General features: G+C 37.8%; 1 protein-coding gene, 1 long non-coding RNA gene and 1 other non-coding gene across 5 annotated transcripts in view; 1 reads left to right on the forward strand and 2 right to left on the reverse strand.

Moving 5' to 3' along the window:
• Window positions 1-10223: 10223 nt before the first annotated feature.
• On the reverse strand, window positions 10224-17221 carry LOC123762094 (ATP synthase subunit C lysine N-methyltransferase). 3 transcript variants are annotated; one of them, XM_045748406.2, is made up of 5 exons: window positions 17086-17221; window positions 12950-13076; window positions 11726-11836; window positions 11011-11202; window positions 10224-10481 (listed from the first exon to the last, which is right to left on the reverse strand). In XM_045748406.2, exons 1-5 carry the CDS (start codon window positions 17100-17102, stop codon window positions 10284-10286), a joined length of 645 nt encoding a protein of 214 aa, XP_045604362.1. In that variant the 5' UTR covers window positions 17103-17221; the 3' UTR covers window positions 10224-10283. The 3 variants fall into 3 exon arrangements, with proteins under 3 accessions (XP_045604362.1, XP_045604361.1, XP_069192003.1); XM_045748405.2 differs by lacking the exon at window positions 17086-17221 and adding an exon at window positions 15376-15656; XM_069335902.1 differs by lacking the exon at window positions 17086-17221 and adding an exon at window positions 15292-15656.
• The window catches only part of LOC123762095 (uncharacterized), a 14303-nt gene continuing 11317 nt past the window's right edge, over window positions 17124-20109 (forward strand). The window contains exon 1 of the long non-coding RNA XR_011230310.1: window positions 17124-17262. This is a non-coding gene — a long non-coding RNA (uncharacterized lncRNA). The remainder of the gene's footprint in view (window positions 17263-20109) is intronic.
• On the reverse strand, window positions 19182-19276 carry TRNAI-UAU (transfer RNA isoleucine (anticodon UAU)). The gene is made up of 2 exons: window positions 19239-19276; window positions 19182-19217 (listed from the first exon to the last, which is right to left on the reverse strand). It is a non-coding gene; the product is annotated as a tRNA-Ile (tRNA).

A 20109-nucleotide genomic window follows, 5' to 3' on the forward strand; every position in this document is an offset into this window, starting at 1 on the left:
TCTCCATTGGCTTTAGGGATAGGGATGATCATAGCTTTTTTCCATTTACTGGGAATACTGCCCTCTTTATAACTAATATTAAAGAGGTCTAAAAGTGGGCTTTTCGTCATAGTAGCAAGTTCATTAAGTATTTCATAAGTTACTCCATCTTCCCCAGGTGCGGTAGATTTCCCAACTTTAATCGCCGTTATTAGTTCTTCTCTGGTAATACCTGTGCAAGTGACATCACCACTGTTACCTGCTATAAGTATAAAATCCTTTCTTAGATCTTTCCAAGAATCTAATGACTCTCTCGTTACAGCGGGTAATGAACTAAGTTTGGCAGCTTCCGCCCATTTATTTACGAGCCCATTTGCAATTCCTTGCGGGTCTGGATGTGCAACAAAATTGTGTTTTTTACCCCTTATTTTATTTACGTCTTGCAGATTTCCTTCAAGTTTCTGTTACTCCCAACTTTCTCTGCAAATTCCTGCCAATACTTGCTCCTAATTTCCTTTCTCTTCTCCCCACACAGCCTAGCAACTGCCAGTAAAGCATGCTTCCCTTCCTCAGTCCTACCATTCCTATTCCAATCCCTGTGAGCTCTCCTCATTGTTAATGTCCACCCCTTAAGCATCTTGTCATGTGTATAATTTTCTTTTCTGGGGGGATGCCTTTTTATACTAGATGGTTTCCGGTTCAATGTTGCATTAAATACATCTACCTCCTTAATTAAATCTTCATAAAATGCTTCTGCCGAAACCGGCTTATAAGTATCATACCAAGACTTAATATGGCCAACAAGACCCCTTAATTCTCCCTCATTAAACTTTAACCTTTTCCTCTGAAGGCAGGTATGCTTTTTATCTAGTTTAAGCTGTATTTGTAATGCAAAATGATCACTTAGCATTTCATCCACAGTAAGACAATTCCCCTCTATGCCCTCAGCATTTATTAAACAAGCATAATCTAATCTCCCTCCCCTCAAATGAGTAGGAGAGGGCTCGCCCAGCAGTTGAACATCTTCATGTTCCTGCAAAAACTGGTACCATCTGCAACCATTCCTATTTGCTTTACCCCTTGATCCTAAAGCTGGATGTCTGGCATTAAAATCCCCTACCACAAGTGTATCTTCAGAAAAGAAGGAATCTGGCAAGTATCGTAAATCAAGGGAGCTATCAGAGATGTATAGATTAATGAAATTTAACTCTCGGTCCTTTAATTGTATCCGCAAGCTAATACTTTCAATACCTCTATATCTCTGAGGGATTCCAGTTATCTCGGCAGGTATGGTACTTTTGACATAACATGAGACCCCCCTAGTTCCTCCATCAGCATATAAATGAAAGCCTCTATAGCCATTTAGCCTCAGTATGCTACCATCCCTATCCCCAGTTTCCTGGAGTGCTACTATGTCAATATCCTCTCTAAGAGTATAATAGTGTACATCCACCGCTCTAGTTTTTAATCCATTAATGTTCCAAGATAATATTCTCAAATTACTTTCATCCATGATTAATAATAAAACTACCTTTGCCCTGTCCGTCACATTCCATGAGATACAAGAGTACCTTAGAAACTTCCTTCCAACACCGTAACATTTTTTCTTTCTCCTCACCTTCACAACTACTACTAACATCGAAGGTAATATTTTTCATATCTATTTTCTTTGTTATTTTTGTAACCCGTTTTACTTTAACCGTTCTTTCACCATTTGTCACAACAGGAGGTTGAACACCGCTAACACTACTAGAAAGTGTATTCTCCTGACTATCCTCTATCATCGTTACCTCATGCACATCATTACTTTCTTCTACGCACGTTTCACTTTCCATTTCACGTCTCGTTTTACTTTCAATTACACGTCCTGTTTCACCACCATCTTCACCCCGTCCACCTTCCATAGCCAATTTTTCCAATGCCTCAATCCTCTTATCTAGTTTTTTTAGATACTCCAAAATTTGATTACCAACCTCAGAGGTGACCATATTGTCCTGAACCTTGTCGTCACAAGGTTTCAGTTTTTCCACTGCATGATGTACTTTCCCTAAGCTCGCCTTTACTTTCTCCGTCCCTTTTTCCCATACATTGATCATAGGGGCTGCCGTTGGCTTCCAACTGTTTCCTCCATGTTCCTCTTGCACAATTTTTCCTTGCTGCGAGGATACATCTATCCTGCTTGTAGGACCCGTTCTAATCTCTTTCAGATGAGGCTTCATGGGCATAGAGAGGAACCAGCATTGTGGCAGCCTCGACAGTTGCAACAAAATGGGATGATTTTTTCACGTCTTTCAATCTTGACTCTACACTCTCGCGAGTCGTGATTTTTCCCACAATACCGACACCTGGGGTCAAACTGGCATTTCCATGCCATATGTCCCCAACGTGAACACTTCATGCACAGTGTGGGCTCCTCAACGTATTTTGCAACGTTCCTATAGCCTAGTCCTTGCACAAAAATTTTCTCCGGCGCCTCACCCTTTACCAAGGCAACAACCTGGCTTCGTTTGTCACCACGAACACTGTTCCTCTTCGCCCAGACATTATCATTGTTAAGAAGAAGACAGTCAGGATCCAGATAAGTTGGAAACTTGAAAACTATGATCTTTGTGTGCAACATACCTTCTTCTGGAGGAACCATCACTACATTCTCAAAACCAACCGTCGTGAGGCGTTCCACGGCCTGTTCAGTCCCAACTGTTATATAGGGCCGGTGAAGACCCTCCTTGAAAAGTGGTTCGTATTCCAAACATTGTTTAGCTAGACGTACCGTCCACTCTAGCTTTTGGTGGAAATTCAATTGGCATGTTGTAGGGAACAACAGCCTCTTCCTTCTTGTCTTGTCTTGCTTGTCTTGAGTCTTGCTGAGTAGGATCTCATTCTTTGGTCTCTTTGCAATCTCATCGTCATTCTCACTGTCTCGCTGTCTGTTATTATTTCTCCGTTTCTTTTTGTTCACTACTAGTTCAAACGGTCGATTATCATCTTGTCTGTCCTCCTCACTACCACTTAGGCATAACGCCTCAGCCATTTCTTCGACGCTGTCAATAATCGAGAACAAATGCACAATATCCTGTATCACCACGTGCAAAAACGAAGAGTGTGGGGCAATCCTCCACCTCCCACCAATCAGCGGACGCCAAGAGCGCCAACCTAGCGACCGCACACAACCGTGGTCTGGATACAACTCCATAGTTCCATCTTTGTGGGACCGATATAACCCTAACATGTATATATACACTGGCTGCCTGTCCCCTACACAATAAATTATCATTAACTATTATATACTGTATACCCGGCTAAAGCGAACACAGTACAGTTTCGTCATTGGAGATTCCTAGACTGGAATTCACTACCAAATTTCAATATATCCAAGTATTTTTAGTGTGAAATGCTGTTATTTTATGCATCATTTGTTGTTTTAATAATATTACGGCCACCTCAACAAAGAACAGTACATCCTAAGCAGACTTTATATGATAAATATAAATAAATAAATGTTTATTCAGGTAAAGTACTTACATACACGAGGTTTTACAAAAATTGATAGAGGTAGTACATACAATGCCTAAAGCCACTATTACGCAAAGCGTTTCGGGCAGGAAAAACATTAAACATGATGATATTCTCAACAGCAAATAAAAGAAAATTAATTGTTACCTAATACCAGAATAGTATAAAACCTTATCATAAGCCAAGGGATTTGTAGATCAGTGTTTAAAGGGAATTCGGAGGTAATAATGATACAGCTAATGCCATCTGTCGGCAAAAGAGAACACTATCAACTGGCTGGTCAACAGTGGCCAGAAGATACAGCTTACGCCATCTGTTGACATCAAATTACACTTATAACAAATTACCCCACAAAATACAACTAGCGCCATCTCTTTTTTTTCCAACGCACTACAAATATCCAAACAGCAACCCATAAGGCGGGTTGTTGTGCTCGGGTAGGAGGTTCCAAGCTCCGCCCACAAGTGGTGGTAGAAACTCTTTGTTGACATTCACACAACAGCCAATCACAGGAAGGGATCAGCTAAAGGCTCCATCCACCTAGTAAATCATCTTTATTCAGCACAACATCCTTGCTTATGACATTCTGCTTCAACTTTAATCTACATAAAAAGTGAAGGGTTAAGTATTTAAAAGCATTAATAAAGTTATAATTAAATACTGCTGAATGTAACGAGTGTTGCAGAAACATGGGCTGGCTACCTAGCTTGTGACGTCATCAGTGGGGGTTGCCTGACGCAAATATTATCGATGATACAATGCTCTGTTCTCTTATTGGACTCGATTATTCAGTTGGATGGAAATTTCTGTCTTGTACAAAACAAAGAGATTGTGTTCGAAATAAAGATATTATTGTGTAAAAGGACGTATTTCTTAGTTTGCATTTAATTTATAGAAAGAGTGTTGGCATTCCCAGCAACAGCCAATCACAGGAAGATATTTGCTAAAAGTCCGTCTCCTTACTGACGTCTTCAGGAGCGACACAGATCTAATGGGCGCATCCGATCCCACGATCGTCGTCGCCCCTAAATCAACACAACAACACACAGATCTAACTTATGGCTTTCTGTTTCATCTCTTGTATTTAAAAAATATGAATATTTCGATTACTATGAATATTAAAAGTATGAGATTAAGTTGTTACACAAAATAGCTAAAGTTTGCCATATAAAAGAGATCATAGTGGATTTTGTAATAGTTTCATGGAAAGCGTGTTATACAATTTTTCTAAATATCTTCTGATATGGGTGTTGACTTCTCAATTTGTGTATCTAATACTTGAAGGCTTCTTTTTACACATTCACAAGGGAGACATCTCCCGTCACGCAGGGTGCATTCGCACCTCCACAGATCTCCAGTATCAGCTCTTGATACTTGTAATGGCTTAAAAGGGCCACCACTTACGGGCTATTCATGCCCGTGCCACCTTTTGGGTGGCTTAATCTTCATCAATCAATCAATCTTGAAGGCTTCTTTCCAGTTCCTTGTAGATTTTATACCAGTCAGAACAATGAGTAAGGGCTCTTAGTATAATTGCGTTTATTACACTATTCTTATATCTGTCTGACCATTCATACACATTCCAGTGTTGGTGGGTTTAGTATAATCTGTGGTGAAAGTTGTCTTATAAATAAATAATAAATAAATGTTTATTCAGCCAAGGTACATACATACAAGAGATTTTACAAAAATTGATGGATTTATAGATAGAGCTAGTACATACAATGCCTAAAGTCACTATTACGCAAAGCGTTTCGGGCAGGTGTCTTGGTCTTAGACCAAGGTCTTAGTCCTTAGTCTTCGGGGTCTTAGGTCCTCACGTAGACATGGAGGAAAGAGAGTGTACCATCGATGCCTATAGTTCATGGGTAAAGTTAAGCACTGAGTTGCGGATAAGTTGATCCTTTAATCGCGACAATTCCAGGAGGGTTTTCACACATACGTATATATTATCGATATATCTGCAGTAGATGCGAAGTTTCCCTGTGGTATTGAAGGTTTTCTAGTGTTCATAATTAGAGTAACCATGGGGTTTTATTTATATTTTTAATACAACAAAAAATTAATTATTATAATGTTTCGATTATTTCTGAGTGGGCCCAAAAATTTATTCCCCTAAATAAATGCACATTATTATCATTATGCACCCCATACCCATCTTGTGGGCGGTAGTGGAAAGGGTTACTGAGCCCATTATGTGCCTCTGTAACCCTTTCCACTACCGCCCACAAGATGGGCATGGGGTGCATAATAAATGAACTAAACTAACTAACTATGATTGACTAAATCTAGACCTTTCAGGCGAGATCAGATGTGAACGCCAGCTGGCGCACAAGTACAAGTGCGCCCAAAATTAACACATAAGACACGTAGAGACAGGCGTGTAGCTTCTGACTTTGTTTTTATTAATAAATATTACATGTTAAGCGTTTCCTCTTAAAACCTATTATTATATATTAGTACAACAATCACACAGTAAATGTAATAGGAGTCTACCCAAAAACTGGCCACAGTCAAGTGTTTTGTGCGTTCGACCATGTTTGTGGGCCTTCAGACGCGAAGTGTAAACATTCAACCCGTCCTCGACTCAAGTCCATTACACTCAGCGGTCAACCCCACAGACGCATTTATAAATTTTAACATGCTGTTCATTCAAAACGGGAATTTCCTCAAGTATAAATTAATATTATAATATATTAGCATATTGTGTATATATAGGCATAGGATAGGTTAGGTGTTTAGGTTCTGTTGGCAATTATTTGTATTTATAGTACGTGGGTGAAGCATTTACAACGTTGTGATTCGAACCAAATTCGTCAGTGAAGCACTTGTTCCGGATATGTTCGAACGTCAGCAGTTGTGAGTCGTGTGTAAACCGCTTTCCATTCATATACAGGGGGTTTGGCGGGTGGATGGAATCACTTTTGGATCTTTGTTTGGAGGACGGGCTGTGAGTGATGTGATGGCTTCTGAATCCTGGCTTCATAAGAACGTCCGCCAATGTTTCAGCCCGTCCTCCAAACAAAGACCCAAAAGTGATTCCATCCACCCGCCAAACCCCCTTTTTATGAATGAAGAGCGGTTTACACACGACTCACAACTGCTGACGTTCGAACATATCCGGAACAAGTGCTTCACTGACGAATTTGGTTCGAATCACAACGCTGTAAATGCTTCACCCACGTACTATAAATACAAATAATTGCCAACAGAACCTAAACACCTAACCTATCCTATGCCTATATATACACAATATGCTAATATATTATAATATTAATTTATACTTGAGGAAATTCCCGTTTTGAATGAACAGCATGTTAAAATTTATGAATGCGTCTGTGGGGTTGACCGCTGAATGTAATGGACTTGAGTCGAGGACGGGTTGTCACTCAACTTCATTCAATAACTATATGCCTGTTAACTAGAAGATTTTAACTGTTAATAGTCTTATATTGGGGTTTTAATACTAAGTATAACCATTTTATTTTTTATTTATTTATATATCCAAGAGTTCTTACATTCTAAATTACAAAAAAATATATAGGGGATGAGTACCACCTCTGATTGCGTTTGTAGGGACTCTCTACCTCAGTTTAGTTCATTTATTATGCACCCTATACCCATCTTATGGGCGGTAGTGGAAAGGGTTACAGAGGCACATAATGGGCTCAGGGACTGAACCCCACAATTCATTTAGCTAAGCAAGTTACAATCTTGATGAGCTAGTTACAAAATTCAGTATAAGTCGTCACATCATCAATGGGTTCAAGATCGACCACAAGTACAGTTTCTAAATTAAGTGTCCAACCGTTTCTGTCCTGCGACCGGGTGATTTAACCTCGATCCCTTGACTGTTAACCATAGACGTAAAATACGGACGGGCTACATTTTACTCTGGCAAAATATATATCATCTCATATAAGTACTCATAATAACATAACTATAATATTCTTCAATGAAATGGGGCCGAAATGAACCGGCTCCATTTAATTTGTATGAAATCAATCGTCGGGAAGGATCAAATAAAGACCCAAGAGGTACAAGAAGTGGACTTGTATGTGGGCGGAGCATAACGTATTGCATTATACACCTGACGTGCCCGTAGTCAGTTATGCAATGTGAGGCAAGTATGTGGTGGGGCGGGTGGGCTCACCTCACTGACCTCAGCCCCAGTCTCCGAGCGATATTTTATTTATTCATTTATTTATTTATATACAAGAAGGTACATTGGGGGTTAACAGAGAACATAGAAATTAATTAATAACACTTTAATGCGCGCGGTCCCCGTGAAAAAATAGCGCATTGTGCGCAAGGCGTTTTGGGCTCTTAAGCGTAAACACCAAACAGTGTGTAATCTTTTCACTCTCCTGACACCAATTCGCGAGCTACGTATTTCATTTTGGTATCAATGTGTTGGCAATAAAATTTTCTACAAGATCATATGTATAAAATGTAACCAAAGCATTAGCTATTCCACAACGAAATAAATAATAACGTAGATCACTCGCCGTACGCCCAAACAGCAACAAAATGTTCATACTCTTTTGTTTGTTGTCAGCTCCACATTAGTCCTACAGCGTTGAATTTTATATCACTGAACTCGTAATAAAATTCTCTACACAGACATATGCATATAAATGTAGAATTATGATCGCGGCCTACACAAGAGTGTGTGAAGTGGGCGATTACCCTCGTTGTGTCACCAACTCAATAGTCTCTCCTCTAAGTTACAATACAATGCCGTTTTCTCAAATAGGCCATGTGCCTATTAGAGAAAACGAAAATTTAATGGCAAACATTTTCATACAAACCCCAAGTCGATCGAATAAGAATTGGATTTTATATGTTTTTTTTTAGATCGCCCGGCTATTTACGACGCGGGGGCAGAACCCGCATAAGCAAACCCGGCGGATATGTACGACGCGGTCCCCTTAAAGTGAAGTTGATTTAACATTCTTGTAAAGCCACGAGCACGCATAGCGTTTCATATTAAAACCTGTCTCACCTTATCTAACTTGTCCTAACCCGAACAAATTTATCCTAACCCAGCAAAGCTTATCACCTCCTAATCTAAGTGTATATATTCTAACAGATTATTATATACAGTTTTATCTTACAGAAAAAAAATGAGGTGCGTCGAATCGTCTTGGCCTATACCCCGTCAGCAACATTGACACGGGTTCGAGTCTTGAGCAGAGGGGGACGATTTTTTTTTTTTTTTTTTTTTAGTTTTGACACCTATAACATATAATTTCATTTGTTTCTTATGGGTTCCCAAATGCAACCTGTGGATACAATCGAGAATAGAAAGATCATAAAAGGTACAAAAAAAATTTAGTCCCTACATCCCCAGCGGTACGTCCCTACAGATGCTCAAAGACATACTTTTACTAAGGTCGACTCGAGATAATCTGGATGCTGGGACAACTAACACCATATTTGACAAGTTTTCCTAATTCTCAAAACTAAATATAGCATGATCACATGAAAATCATTATTTACTTTACTAGAAAGTCATAGCTTCAAATACGTATTTGAATGGCTATCCTATCGGCTGGGGTTGGTGGCGCAACCCTGTAATCCGGCGACTCGGAGGCCTGGGCCAGTGGACGGCTTGAGGCGAGGGGCACTGGTGCGGGACTCCCCATGTTGAGTGGGCGTCCGCACTAAGCTCGGCATCAATATGGCCACCCTTGGGCAGCCAGGGGCGTCCAGGTTGACTAAGGAGGTGTGAACCGGGCCAGGGGGGAAACCCAGCAGCCAAAAGCACCCGTGTCGAGCAGTAGTGGGATCGCGTCCGTGAGTGGGCGGCCCGTAGCAGCCTTACCAATACAGGCGAACCTGGTCCTTTTTAAGGTTTCTTTAAATTAGTTCATTTAAATTTAAAATTAGTTAATGAATTAGTTAAATTAGAACTTTAAATTAGTTCATCCAGGTCAACTGAAATTGAAATTACCTTATTATTAGCTGACCAGATCCCAAGAGTAGCTGGGACCACACAGGTGGTGTGACCACATAGTATCTTGCCTCCAAGCTTTGTAATAAGTTTTACAAAGCTATTATAAATCAAAAGGCCAATATAACTCTTATAAATCAAAAGGCCAATATAACTCTTATAAATCAAAAGGCCAATAAAGCTATTATTAAGCTATTATTAAAGAATAGCCTCCAAACAGTAGTCTGAGTCCAGCCTGAGGCAGAGACAAGCTCAGTGATGTTGGAACCACCAAGGTAATAATGGAAATTTTAATTACAATAATTGTATATAGTAAAGTACAAATAGTACCATTAATTTAGCTTATACGTTTCAATAAAGTTCTTGAGCCACTTGAACTCCAGAGGGTCACTTCATGCAGATTAGTTTGATTCTCAATATTACAAATGATTGGGCAGAGTTTGTTCATTCCTTCCTGTCCTAATATCCTTCCATGTGCTATATAATGTATAATCTATACATAGCAGGAAACATATCTATACTATGACTATAATCCATGTGCCATATAATGACAAGCTTAATAATGTGATAATTCCCTTCTCTTTTAAGTATAGTAGTATAGTATAGGTTGAGCAGTTTTTTCCTGTACAGTATTAGGTAGGGTTTTGTATACTGTATTGGGATCCTACATTTGCATAGATTTAGTTAGGACCTGGGAATATTCTGAATATTCATTATTATTATACATTATACATTCATTTTTACATACCAATGATTTGTAAAAAAAAATACAGCATTAAAGCTCAATATATTTATTAAGTTAGTACTGTACACCTTTCAATATATATATTTTTAATCAGGTATCATCGTGAGTCACATTATTGTTTATTTCATTTTTAAGGTAACTTATTCCAGGTCTTGTGTAAAGCCACACTGTATTGATACCATCCCCAAAGGTAACAACTGGTTTCCACGATGGAAGAGGAAAGCGACAAGCAATAACGCAGCCATCTGGTTGTAGCTCTTGCACCAACTTGGATTCCAGGGCAGGCATCTGGAAGAATTAGCTAAATGTAAAGATTACAGTATAATTGCTAATAAGATTATGGTCACTTTTCAAAACTCCGACACTAATGATAATTATTATGTTCCATGACTTTTGCATTTGATTTCCTTACAGAAGCTCCACCTTGATGGCATCAAAGACTATAAAAATCTAGCCAAAGAGGATCTGGCATAGGAAAGGAGATTTTACATGACATGATCTTATGTCAAGATCTTTACTTTTCCTCCTACATACTTTTTGCCAATCCCCATTCTCTTTACAAGGCTCACCTTGTTAATTGTATATAGTAAACTAGTGAGCTCACAAGGCTCAAAGGCAAGGAAGTTGACAAATTGGTATGGCAGAAGGATATGGTAAACACCAGGTAAAAAGTAAGAGAGGCAGGAGGAATAATTACATATACAATACAGTACTGTACATAAAATATCTAATATGTATAAAGGAGAGGAGTTATATAGTATTTGAAAACACATATCCTGAACTTGAATATGAAACTACAGTGTTATATTGTACTAACCATCTCTTCAACCCCAAAGATAACAACATTTTGGTATTGCTTGAGGTTTAATTTCCACAAATCTTGTGCGATAAAAGACGCTGAAGATGAAACTCCACTTCTCCAAGCTGCCCAACGAGAGTACCAAACCAACCAAGGATTTAATTCTACTCCCACACCTTTCAATTTTACTTCACGTGCAGCAGCAACCACCTAAAAAAAAAAAAGTAGGCCTGTTACTACATCATTAAATTTCATGACCACAACAAATGCTTCAAAAACTAATCACCCTCTCTCAACAGAGCATATCTCTGGTCACCACCTAGCACCTTTAATGACCTTTAATGATAATTTCTGATACCAACCTATGATTTCAGGGTCAGTTAGAAACAGTTCCTGTTGTAACTATGATATAAATGTCACCTACCTGACTGCCACAATCTTTGTTCAGAGAAGAAAGCAGATCTTACTTTATGGTAGCATTGAATGCATTAGCTAACAAAAAACCATAATACAGTACTGTACCATAAAATAATGTTTTTTTCTGTATTTTTAATACTGTATGTACTGTACTTACATTATTTATAATTAATTTTCATGCAGAATACTTATTTTTTTTATGAAACCTTAAAATATATATTTCAGTAAATAGAATATGACTCTGTGGAAAAAATTAGAATAGTAACCAAATATCACTATAACGAATTGTAGTTAAAATATTTGCACACATACTTACAATTCGTCCATCACCACTCCCAAGATCAACTAAGCTCCCCGAGCGACCTCTCAGGGCTTTCAAAACATTATTGACTTGCTCATTGGTTGCTGGAACATAAGGTAGGCAAACCTATGCAAGGAGAGTCAAAGAATTAATATACTGTACAGTACAAATGAATAATAAAGTTTAATATTAGAAATTCTAAATGTTCATGAAGCTCTCTCATGTGTCCACTCGGTAATCATTCTCAAAGTTTGGGCAAGTTCCTAGTCTCATTTCATGGATGTTTTATTAATCGCAATTGACTGGGAAACAACCAAGGGACCTTAGCTCAGAAATACGGTGTAGTGTGGTTATGAGAACCCCTTGCAAATCAGTTCCTCAGTTGCTTTTATTCCCTTCCTCTTTGTCCCTTCTTGAGCATGCTTTGGTGGCCCAGACAATGTGAAGTTTCTGGCTCCTCCAACCAGGTGGTGGTGTGTGCTGCCATCAGGTTGCAATTGGGTTAAGTGCCAATTGCCAAACTAGTAGTTAGTAGAGCATCAATAGAGGTTTATTGATTTACAATTTTGCTTGGAGAGGGGTTTGTCAAGTCTAATGCTCATTCTTTTACATTATATTGAGTTTGTGACTTGGTAATGGCTCAAGCTGATAGTTGGGGAAGGGAGTGTGACAAATATGTGATGAAACTATCTGAAAAAGGTACAGGTGGTGGGTGAACATGCCATTAGAGTCTGGTGGGTGTAAGGTGTCTGTAAAACCAAGTGAACTGCTGGGCCAAGTGAGCAAATGAATGCCCATATTTAGAAAAAGAGTATTTTATGTATTTTCAAGATTTGTATTAATTTAATAAATTTATTATAAAATTGATTCCTTACTCTATTATTTATATGTATAACATAATTTTTGTAGTATTATTGATTATGAATATTATTGATGGTTTCTAAATAACAATACAAGTCCTCCATATCCATAAACTAATTTTCAGACAAGCTTCCTCTTTCTGTTGAAATTATTTTTTTATTTTTGGTAAAATACTGTATAGATCATTTGTTTTACTAGTCACAAAAAAATATCAAGTTAAATTTACCATTTAGATAATATATATGAACATACTGTAATATGAAAAATATATGAACATTTATGATGCACATTTTGAGATTAGACTAAATGAAAATTTAAGCACATGGTTCTTGCTCTTTCATTTGCCCTATAAAAAATCCACAAGATTAAATAATTTACCTTCCTAAGTGCTGGAGTTACGAATGGTGCAGCAATGACACTCAGGGCAACTGCAGCTCCGCCTGTAAGGCCCACCAAAACTAAACCTAATTTACGCCCTCTCTTGCTGTTGCTTCTGTCAGACTCCCTAGCAAAGAGAGAAATTTGTTAAAACATATAAACTATAAATGAGCAAAAACAGTCTTACATATTAGTGTCCACGTATCACGAACAAATCCACAAGGGCCGTGACGAGGATTCGAACCTCGTGATAATGTGATACATAATATGATATGTATCACATTAGCTACTATAGTCATTCTTTAAAACTAATTTTATCTTGAGGGGCTGTTTTAATTTTTTGTTTATTTCCAAGTTTTTGTACTGCCTTATTTCATATCCAGGTCTTCCATACCTGCTATGAAGTATTTAGAAAATCTGATATACTATAACTAATAATCTGAAAACCCAATTAAAGGGGATAAATTATTAATCCTGTTTTGAATCCTGTACAGTAATGTATATGAACTATAACAATAATTATTATTATCTTAGCTCATATACACTACATTACAGTACTGTGTACTCTATAGTGAACAATTTGAAATTATTTTTGCGCAAACTCTGCTAAACTGGGATAACCTTGCATGTTATCCTGGATAAACCCTATGATGATAACCATTCTAGTGCCTTCAGTGCCTGCTCAGTCGTGCACTGAATAAATAATTATGAAAAGAAAGCCCCAATGCTTGAAAGACTTATTTAGCTGTAGATGGCTAAATTACAGCTGGGGTTTGTTGATGTTTCGTTTGTTTAGGAATTCTGATTTTATACTGGGGCTGGGGCAGTGTCGACATGAGTAACACTAAGCACTCGACCCATGGGACAATGCTTGTTGCTGGCTGGAGTTGCTCAAACCTACTTTACACAGGATCTTGGGCATGAATGAATGAGAATATGGGATGGGGCGCTTGGCTGGATGCTTTCTAATGTATTATTTAAAATTTTATTTATTTTTATTTATTTATTTATTTATTTATGCATATACAAGAATGTACATAAGGAATGTGAGGATACAAATATGGTAATTACAGTCTTGTAAAGCCACTAGCACGCGCAGCGTTTCGGGCAGGTCCTTAATCTAAGAAAATTTTAAGGAGGTAAATACTTGCAAAATTATAGACAAAAAATGATAACAGATTGCATGAAATGAAAAAAAAGATGAGAGAAAATTGTAGGTACAGTATATTAAAGCACATAGGTAGCTGAGATTGATTGCAATGACAGCTTGAATGGTAGTTGACAAAAAAAAAATTGGTAGGCATAATACAGCAGAAACAATATAAGATTGGTTGCAATGACAGCTTGAATGGTAGTTGACAAAAATTGGTAGTCACAATACAGCATATGGCTAGCACATAAAAGAAGACAGCAATGAACACAATGATAAGGTTGTTTGAAATTACATAAAAATTAGGAGATTGGGTAACACTAGGTACAGAGCAATTGCCTAATAAATGCCTAATTGCCTAATAAATGTGTGATGTATATATAGTACAGTTTATTGATGTATATATAGTACAGTTTATTGATGTATATATAGTACAGTTTATATAATATCAATTTCTCTTATTTTCATTAGATAGGTTAAGTTTGCTTAAAGCATAGCCATGATGTAGAACAATTAGATTCAGGGGCCATTTTTTGCACCCTAATTTTATAAATCAGCACACACTAACTTATTGAATTTTGCAGTAAATTTATGGCATATGATAATTATGCAATAATTATGCATATACAGTATACATAAGATATTAAATATAAGCACTAAATAGCCCATCCTAGCCTAACAAAACTAATGATCAAATGAGACTTTTACACATTTGTTTTAAAAAAAAAATTATCGCAAAATATAACGCATTTCGCGAACGCTTTGGCCTGGGTTCATATCCTGGCTTGGGGAGGATTGACTGTGCACCAATCCTTAACTGTAGCCTCTGTTCACCCAGCAGTGAATGGGTACTTGGTTGTTAAACTATTTGGTGGGTCGTATTCTGGGAAAAATTAGGATTAAGGACCTGCTTGAAATGCTACAAGAGCTAGTGGCTTTAAAAGAATATAAGAACTCTTGTGTATTATATATATATAGTAAAATGCACACTACCTTAGCTTCTGAACCCATTCTGTGCTTTCATAAACCTTTCAACACAGCCTGCTGGATGGCTATGACATACATATTAACTATACCAAACAAAATAAACACGACCTGATAACAATTTACAAGCACTAATAAACTGTTTAAATACTGTAATTAAAACAGTACATTAAGGGATACAGTGATCCACTAGCCAGAGGCAGGTTACCTTGCAGAAATTGTCATTTTCCCTTTCAGCTGAACTTATTATTATTCCCTGGCATTTTCTTTCAAGGAAAAAGGGGAAACCTACTGAAATTGCTCGGGTAATTCCATTTAAAAGGCGTAGTGGCGACCGGGAACAGTAGAACGGGACTTTTAAAGAACTTTATGTCCCATTGACAAAGTTCTATGGAGGGGTGAACCGGGCAAGTTGGGTGGGTACCCAGCAGCCAAAAGTATCGGTCTCTACCGCAGTTGTGGGAGGGCACCCGTGAGTAGAGCTTTTAGCCGCCTTACCAATGAATACCACATTAAATATTATAATTATCACTTGCTACGGACGACGGAGCACGCCCATGTATTTCTACCAGTTCGGACACAAAATTTGTACGCTTCGTATATAAATAATTGGTCAATATTAAAACCCCATTATAATGATCTTAATTAACAGTTAAATTCTTTAACTTGGCAAGCATGTATTTATTAAATTAATTTCAGTGATATATATATATGTATATAATCCGAGGTTTATAAAAGCAACGCAGGCCAGCGTCAACACAACCCAACCCAGCGTCTACAAACATGATCGAACGCACACAGCTCTGGACCAAACAATACAAAATACAAATACAAATATTTATTCAGGTAAAGTACATACATACAAGGTAAGATACAAAAGTTAATGGATTTATAGATAGAGCTAGTACATACAATGCCTAAAGCCACAATTACACAAAGCGGTTCGGACAATATATATTAAAGATAAAAATCATTTATGCAGTTGTTGTTTTAAATTCAGCTAGTGAGAACAAGAAGTTGCAAGTAGCACGGGCTATGGTGAGCCCTTAGTGCACTTACCTGGCACAGGAGCGGGGCTGTAACTTTGAAACTACATATATTTTGGGCACTATTATACTTGTGCGCTAGCTTGCGTTCACAACTGTTCTAGAATTAATCAAAACTTTAATTTACGTTAAAACGATAAATAAAAAATATATCAATAAACACTATTTTATATACCGATTAAAATCTGAAAATGGGTTGGTCATGACCTCGAATTATTATTATTATTGATAATGATAATGTTATTCAAAAGAATGTGTGTACAAAGAACATACTCATACTAATGAAGCCACTATTATGCAAAGCGTTTCGGGCAATTATTATTATTATTATTATTATTATTGTTATTATTATTATTATTATTATTATTATTATTATTATTATTATTATTATTATTATTATTATTATTATTAATTATTATTATTATTAATTATTATTAATTATTATTATTATTAATTATTATTATTATTATTATTATTATTATTATTAATTATTATTATTATATAATATAAATATTTATCTATTTATTTTTTATGTCGAACGAAACAGAATGGGCATTATTTTTGTTTATCTAACTATAGAGTAAAATGTAAAGTAGAAGCGTAAATCAAACGCGTCCAATACGCAAATCTTCATGAGTACGGTGGATCAGCTTACCAGTGCCGGACTTTATGGAGCTTCTCCCCTCACTCGGCCTGACACCTGAGCAGTATTTAAGGCCCGGGGCTCTTGCAATATTACTACGTGCTCAGCATAGCCCGTGCTACTTGGAACTTTTTGTTCTGAGTAGCTGAATCAACAACAACATTGCAACCGCACCAGGTAAGTCCACTATGGGCTTACCATAGCCCGTGCTACTTGGAACTTTTTGCTCTGAGTAGCTGAACCTAAAACAACAACATGCAACCTCATCACCTCAGGCACAACCCTCAGTCAAAGCGCTCAGCAGTGAACGTACCCAGTCCACCAGGGCATCGGTTGTCTCTCGGGCAGACTGTTCTAGTTGCAGCTTCTGTCCTTACCACCGTCCATGGACTGTTCCCAGCTACAACAGAAGACAGGGGCAACCCCGTGTCGAGGACTTCCCTCCGGCTCTGGTCACCCTTCTTCTTTCATCGTTGTGCTTGCTGCCGAGGTATTGTTTCTACTTGATAGTAGGTGCAGTTTGCATGAAGGGTTTGTCCTCCCGATGACTGCTGGTATTGTTTCACACGGCGCGGGTATTAATGTTGCCCAGGAGTTTACCCCTTCACCCCTCTGTTGCTTCCCTCCCTTCTGTCTCTAGCAACTCCTCTATACCTGTGTTGTGCCGAGTGCCTCCTACGCCCTCCCCTCGCACCTTGTGTAGCTCTTCCCAGCTCACCTTCCCTCTTTTGCCCCGGTCCTTCTCATGCCATGTGTCATATGTCCTCTTGTTTACCTGCTGTTGGTATCTCTGCCCTCCTCCAACCCCCTCCCCCTTCTACTTTCATGTTTTAAATTTATCCACATGAAGTATATTGGGTTTGTGAGAGACAACAGATGTTTTTACATTCTTGCAAACACGCATAGCGTTTCGGGCAGGTTCTTAATCTAACAGATAATTATAAGTAGGCAATTTGTAGCAAAATTTGAAGGATATTAATAGGTACATTGTAGCAAAAGTTGAAGATTATTAATAGGCACATTGTAGCATAATTTGAAGATTATTAATAGGTACACTGTAGCAAAATTTGCGTAAATCATATAATGAGAATATGCTAACTGTATTCGCATCTATTGTTATGGGAAGAGGGTGTCTGCAACCTTACTTTTTTTATATTTTTTTACATACTAATATATCTATCACATCTAAATGTACAACCCAGGACTTATACTAATGTTATCTAATTCATTACTTTTTATAAATGAAAATTCTATTATATTGTTTTTCGCTAACAACATTTTTTCATGAATTAACAATTTTAATTCTAAATTTAATTCAAAATTTTAATTTCAAAATTGTTGAAATACAAAAATTTTTCACGAATTAATCAAGTCAAGAGTCAAATGAATTTTTGTTCGCTTAAGAGATAAAAATCATTAAATTAACAGGACCATACCACCAGAGTAGCCCCAAAACTACGAGGTATGAGTTACGAACGAGAAAGTCTATGTGAATTCAACCTATGGTCGCTGGTAGACACAAAACATAGGGGAGACATGATGACAACATACAAAATTCTAAAAAAAATTATAGGGTAGCAACACTGTAGCAAGGGTGGAACTCGCATAACGGGACGCAGCAGGAAACAGGATTTTTTCAGTGTTAGAGTAGTTAACAAATGGAATGCACTAGAGAGAGCAAAGGGGCGATATGTTTGGAAATTAGCTAGAATTTTGGGTAAGTCAAAGAAATGGTAAGCATAACTTCCTTAATGTACTAGTAAAAGAGGTGAGTAAATATAATTAACCGGTTAGGAGAAATATATTAATAAAATCAAATTTTTCAATGGGGAATAAGAAAAGAAACAACTTAGTAGAAAATCATTAATAATTCATTTTGTCGGGGACAAGCATCCTGTTTATGTATATATATACTGTACGTTAGGCTGGTATGGAGGTACCCCCGTAAGGCCGAACTACTAACCCTCCCAAAGATGTAAACCTACAAGTTGACTAACTCCTGGGTACTTATTTTTGCTGCTGAAAGTATACAGGGGCATTAGGTGATAGGAAACGTGCCGAACCACTTCTGTCCTGCCCGGGATTCGAACCCAAAATTGCCGATTGTGAGTCGAGAACGAACCCACTTGCAGGGAAAGGCTGGCAAAATTTACATACTTCATAATAAGTCACAGCTATAGCACTGTGGCAACGACAGTTCGTAAGGAACTGTTCAATCTCAGGAGATTTTTTGGTGTGTAAACACGTAAATACTAAAAATAAAATAAAATATATGAAATACTGTATAGAGAAAGTGTAATTCATCCATAAACATTTTTACAAACATTATTTTCTTTAGTACTAACTAAAATAGAGAAATATATAGAGTAATACTCATCATTACAAGAGAGTCATGCAAAACAAAACGTGTGCCCCTGGTGAGGCTCGAACTCACAACCCCGGCATGGCTTAGCAGCGAACACTGTCTATAAGTACCGTGCGCTAACCGATTGCGCCACAGGGGCATAGCGGTCTGCCGCGCCTCTACGGCCAAAACCATTCATTCCACTATGACACAAGGACGCTATGCTATGAAAACATAGCTTCAGCAATCATAACTATTTGAATTATTGGCTTCATGTTTAATTTGTTTATTATTGCGCAATAATAAATGTTTCGAAAACATTTTTCTTGACTGCTCTTACTCCAGTGACTACTAGTCGCTAAATTTTGAAGATAAGCATTTCCGTTTAAAAGGTATTCACACGAATTTGGAAAAATTACGTTTCCCACTGTAAATAGAACACCCATTTTTATAACAAAGTACACATAAATGCGCTGCTACCCTATTCTACATGATGGAATACAGAGTACAGATCTAAGAGCTAGCTGTATATGAGTTCATACAGTTACTACCATCTCACAAAATGGTTTATAATATTGTACATGAAATCACAAATACCGAAACACACTGATTGATCTTAATGCAGTTACAGGGAGGGTGGGAAGTGTTATCATTGGTCATCAGGCCGACGGCAACACTATTCAAAGGAATGTAAGCGTCAGTAATTGCGCAACCACCTCGCAAGTCGAAGGGGTGAGAGTGTGAGTGCAGAGATGTTGAAAGATAAAGGTGGGGTCGAAGAGGGGGAGGTGGGAGTTGGGGTGACGGAGAAGAGAGGGGTGGAGATAGGGAGAAGAGATACAACTGAGTTCCCCATCTAGAGAGATATGAGGGGTGGGGGGAGGAGAGGAGAGGAGATGGGAGAAATAGGGGGAAGAGAGGTCGGGAGGGGGAGAGGGAGACCCCTGGGGACTGCCCCGTACCCCTGTTATGAATGATCTAATTAACTAATTC

The sequence above is a fragment of the Procambarus clarkii genome, chromosome 34, assembly GCF_040958095.1.
Source record: "Procambarus clarkii isolate CNS0578487 chromosome 34, FALCON_Pclarkii_2.0, whole genome shotgun sequence".
Taxonomy (NCBI): Eukaryota; Metazoa; Arthropoda; class Malacostraca; order Decapoda; family Cambaridae; genus Procambarus; species Procambarus clarkii.

What these genes read in the sequence shown, in the direction of transcription:
- LOC123762094 (XM_045748405.2), bottom strand. Translation starts at nt 15,398, where the DNA reads ATGGAATTACCCGAGCAATTTCA. An exon ending in GAATTACCCGAGCAATTTCA is followed by an intron (nt 13,077 to 15,375) that starts GTAGGTTTCCCC and finishes TCTCTTTGCTAG; the next exon opens with GGAGTCTGACAGAAGCAACA. An exon ending in TAACTCCAGCACTTAGGAAG is followed by an intron (nt 11,837 to 12,949) that starts GTAAATTATTTA and finishes CTCCTTGCATAG; the next exon opens with GTTTGCCTACCTTATGTTCC.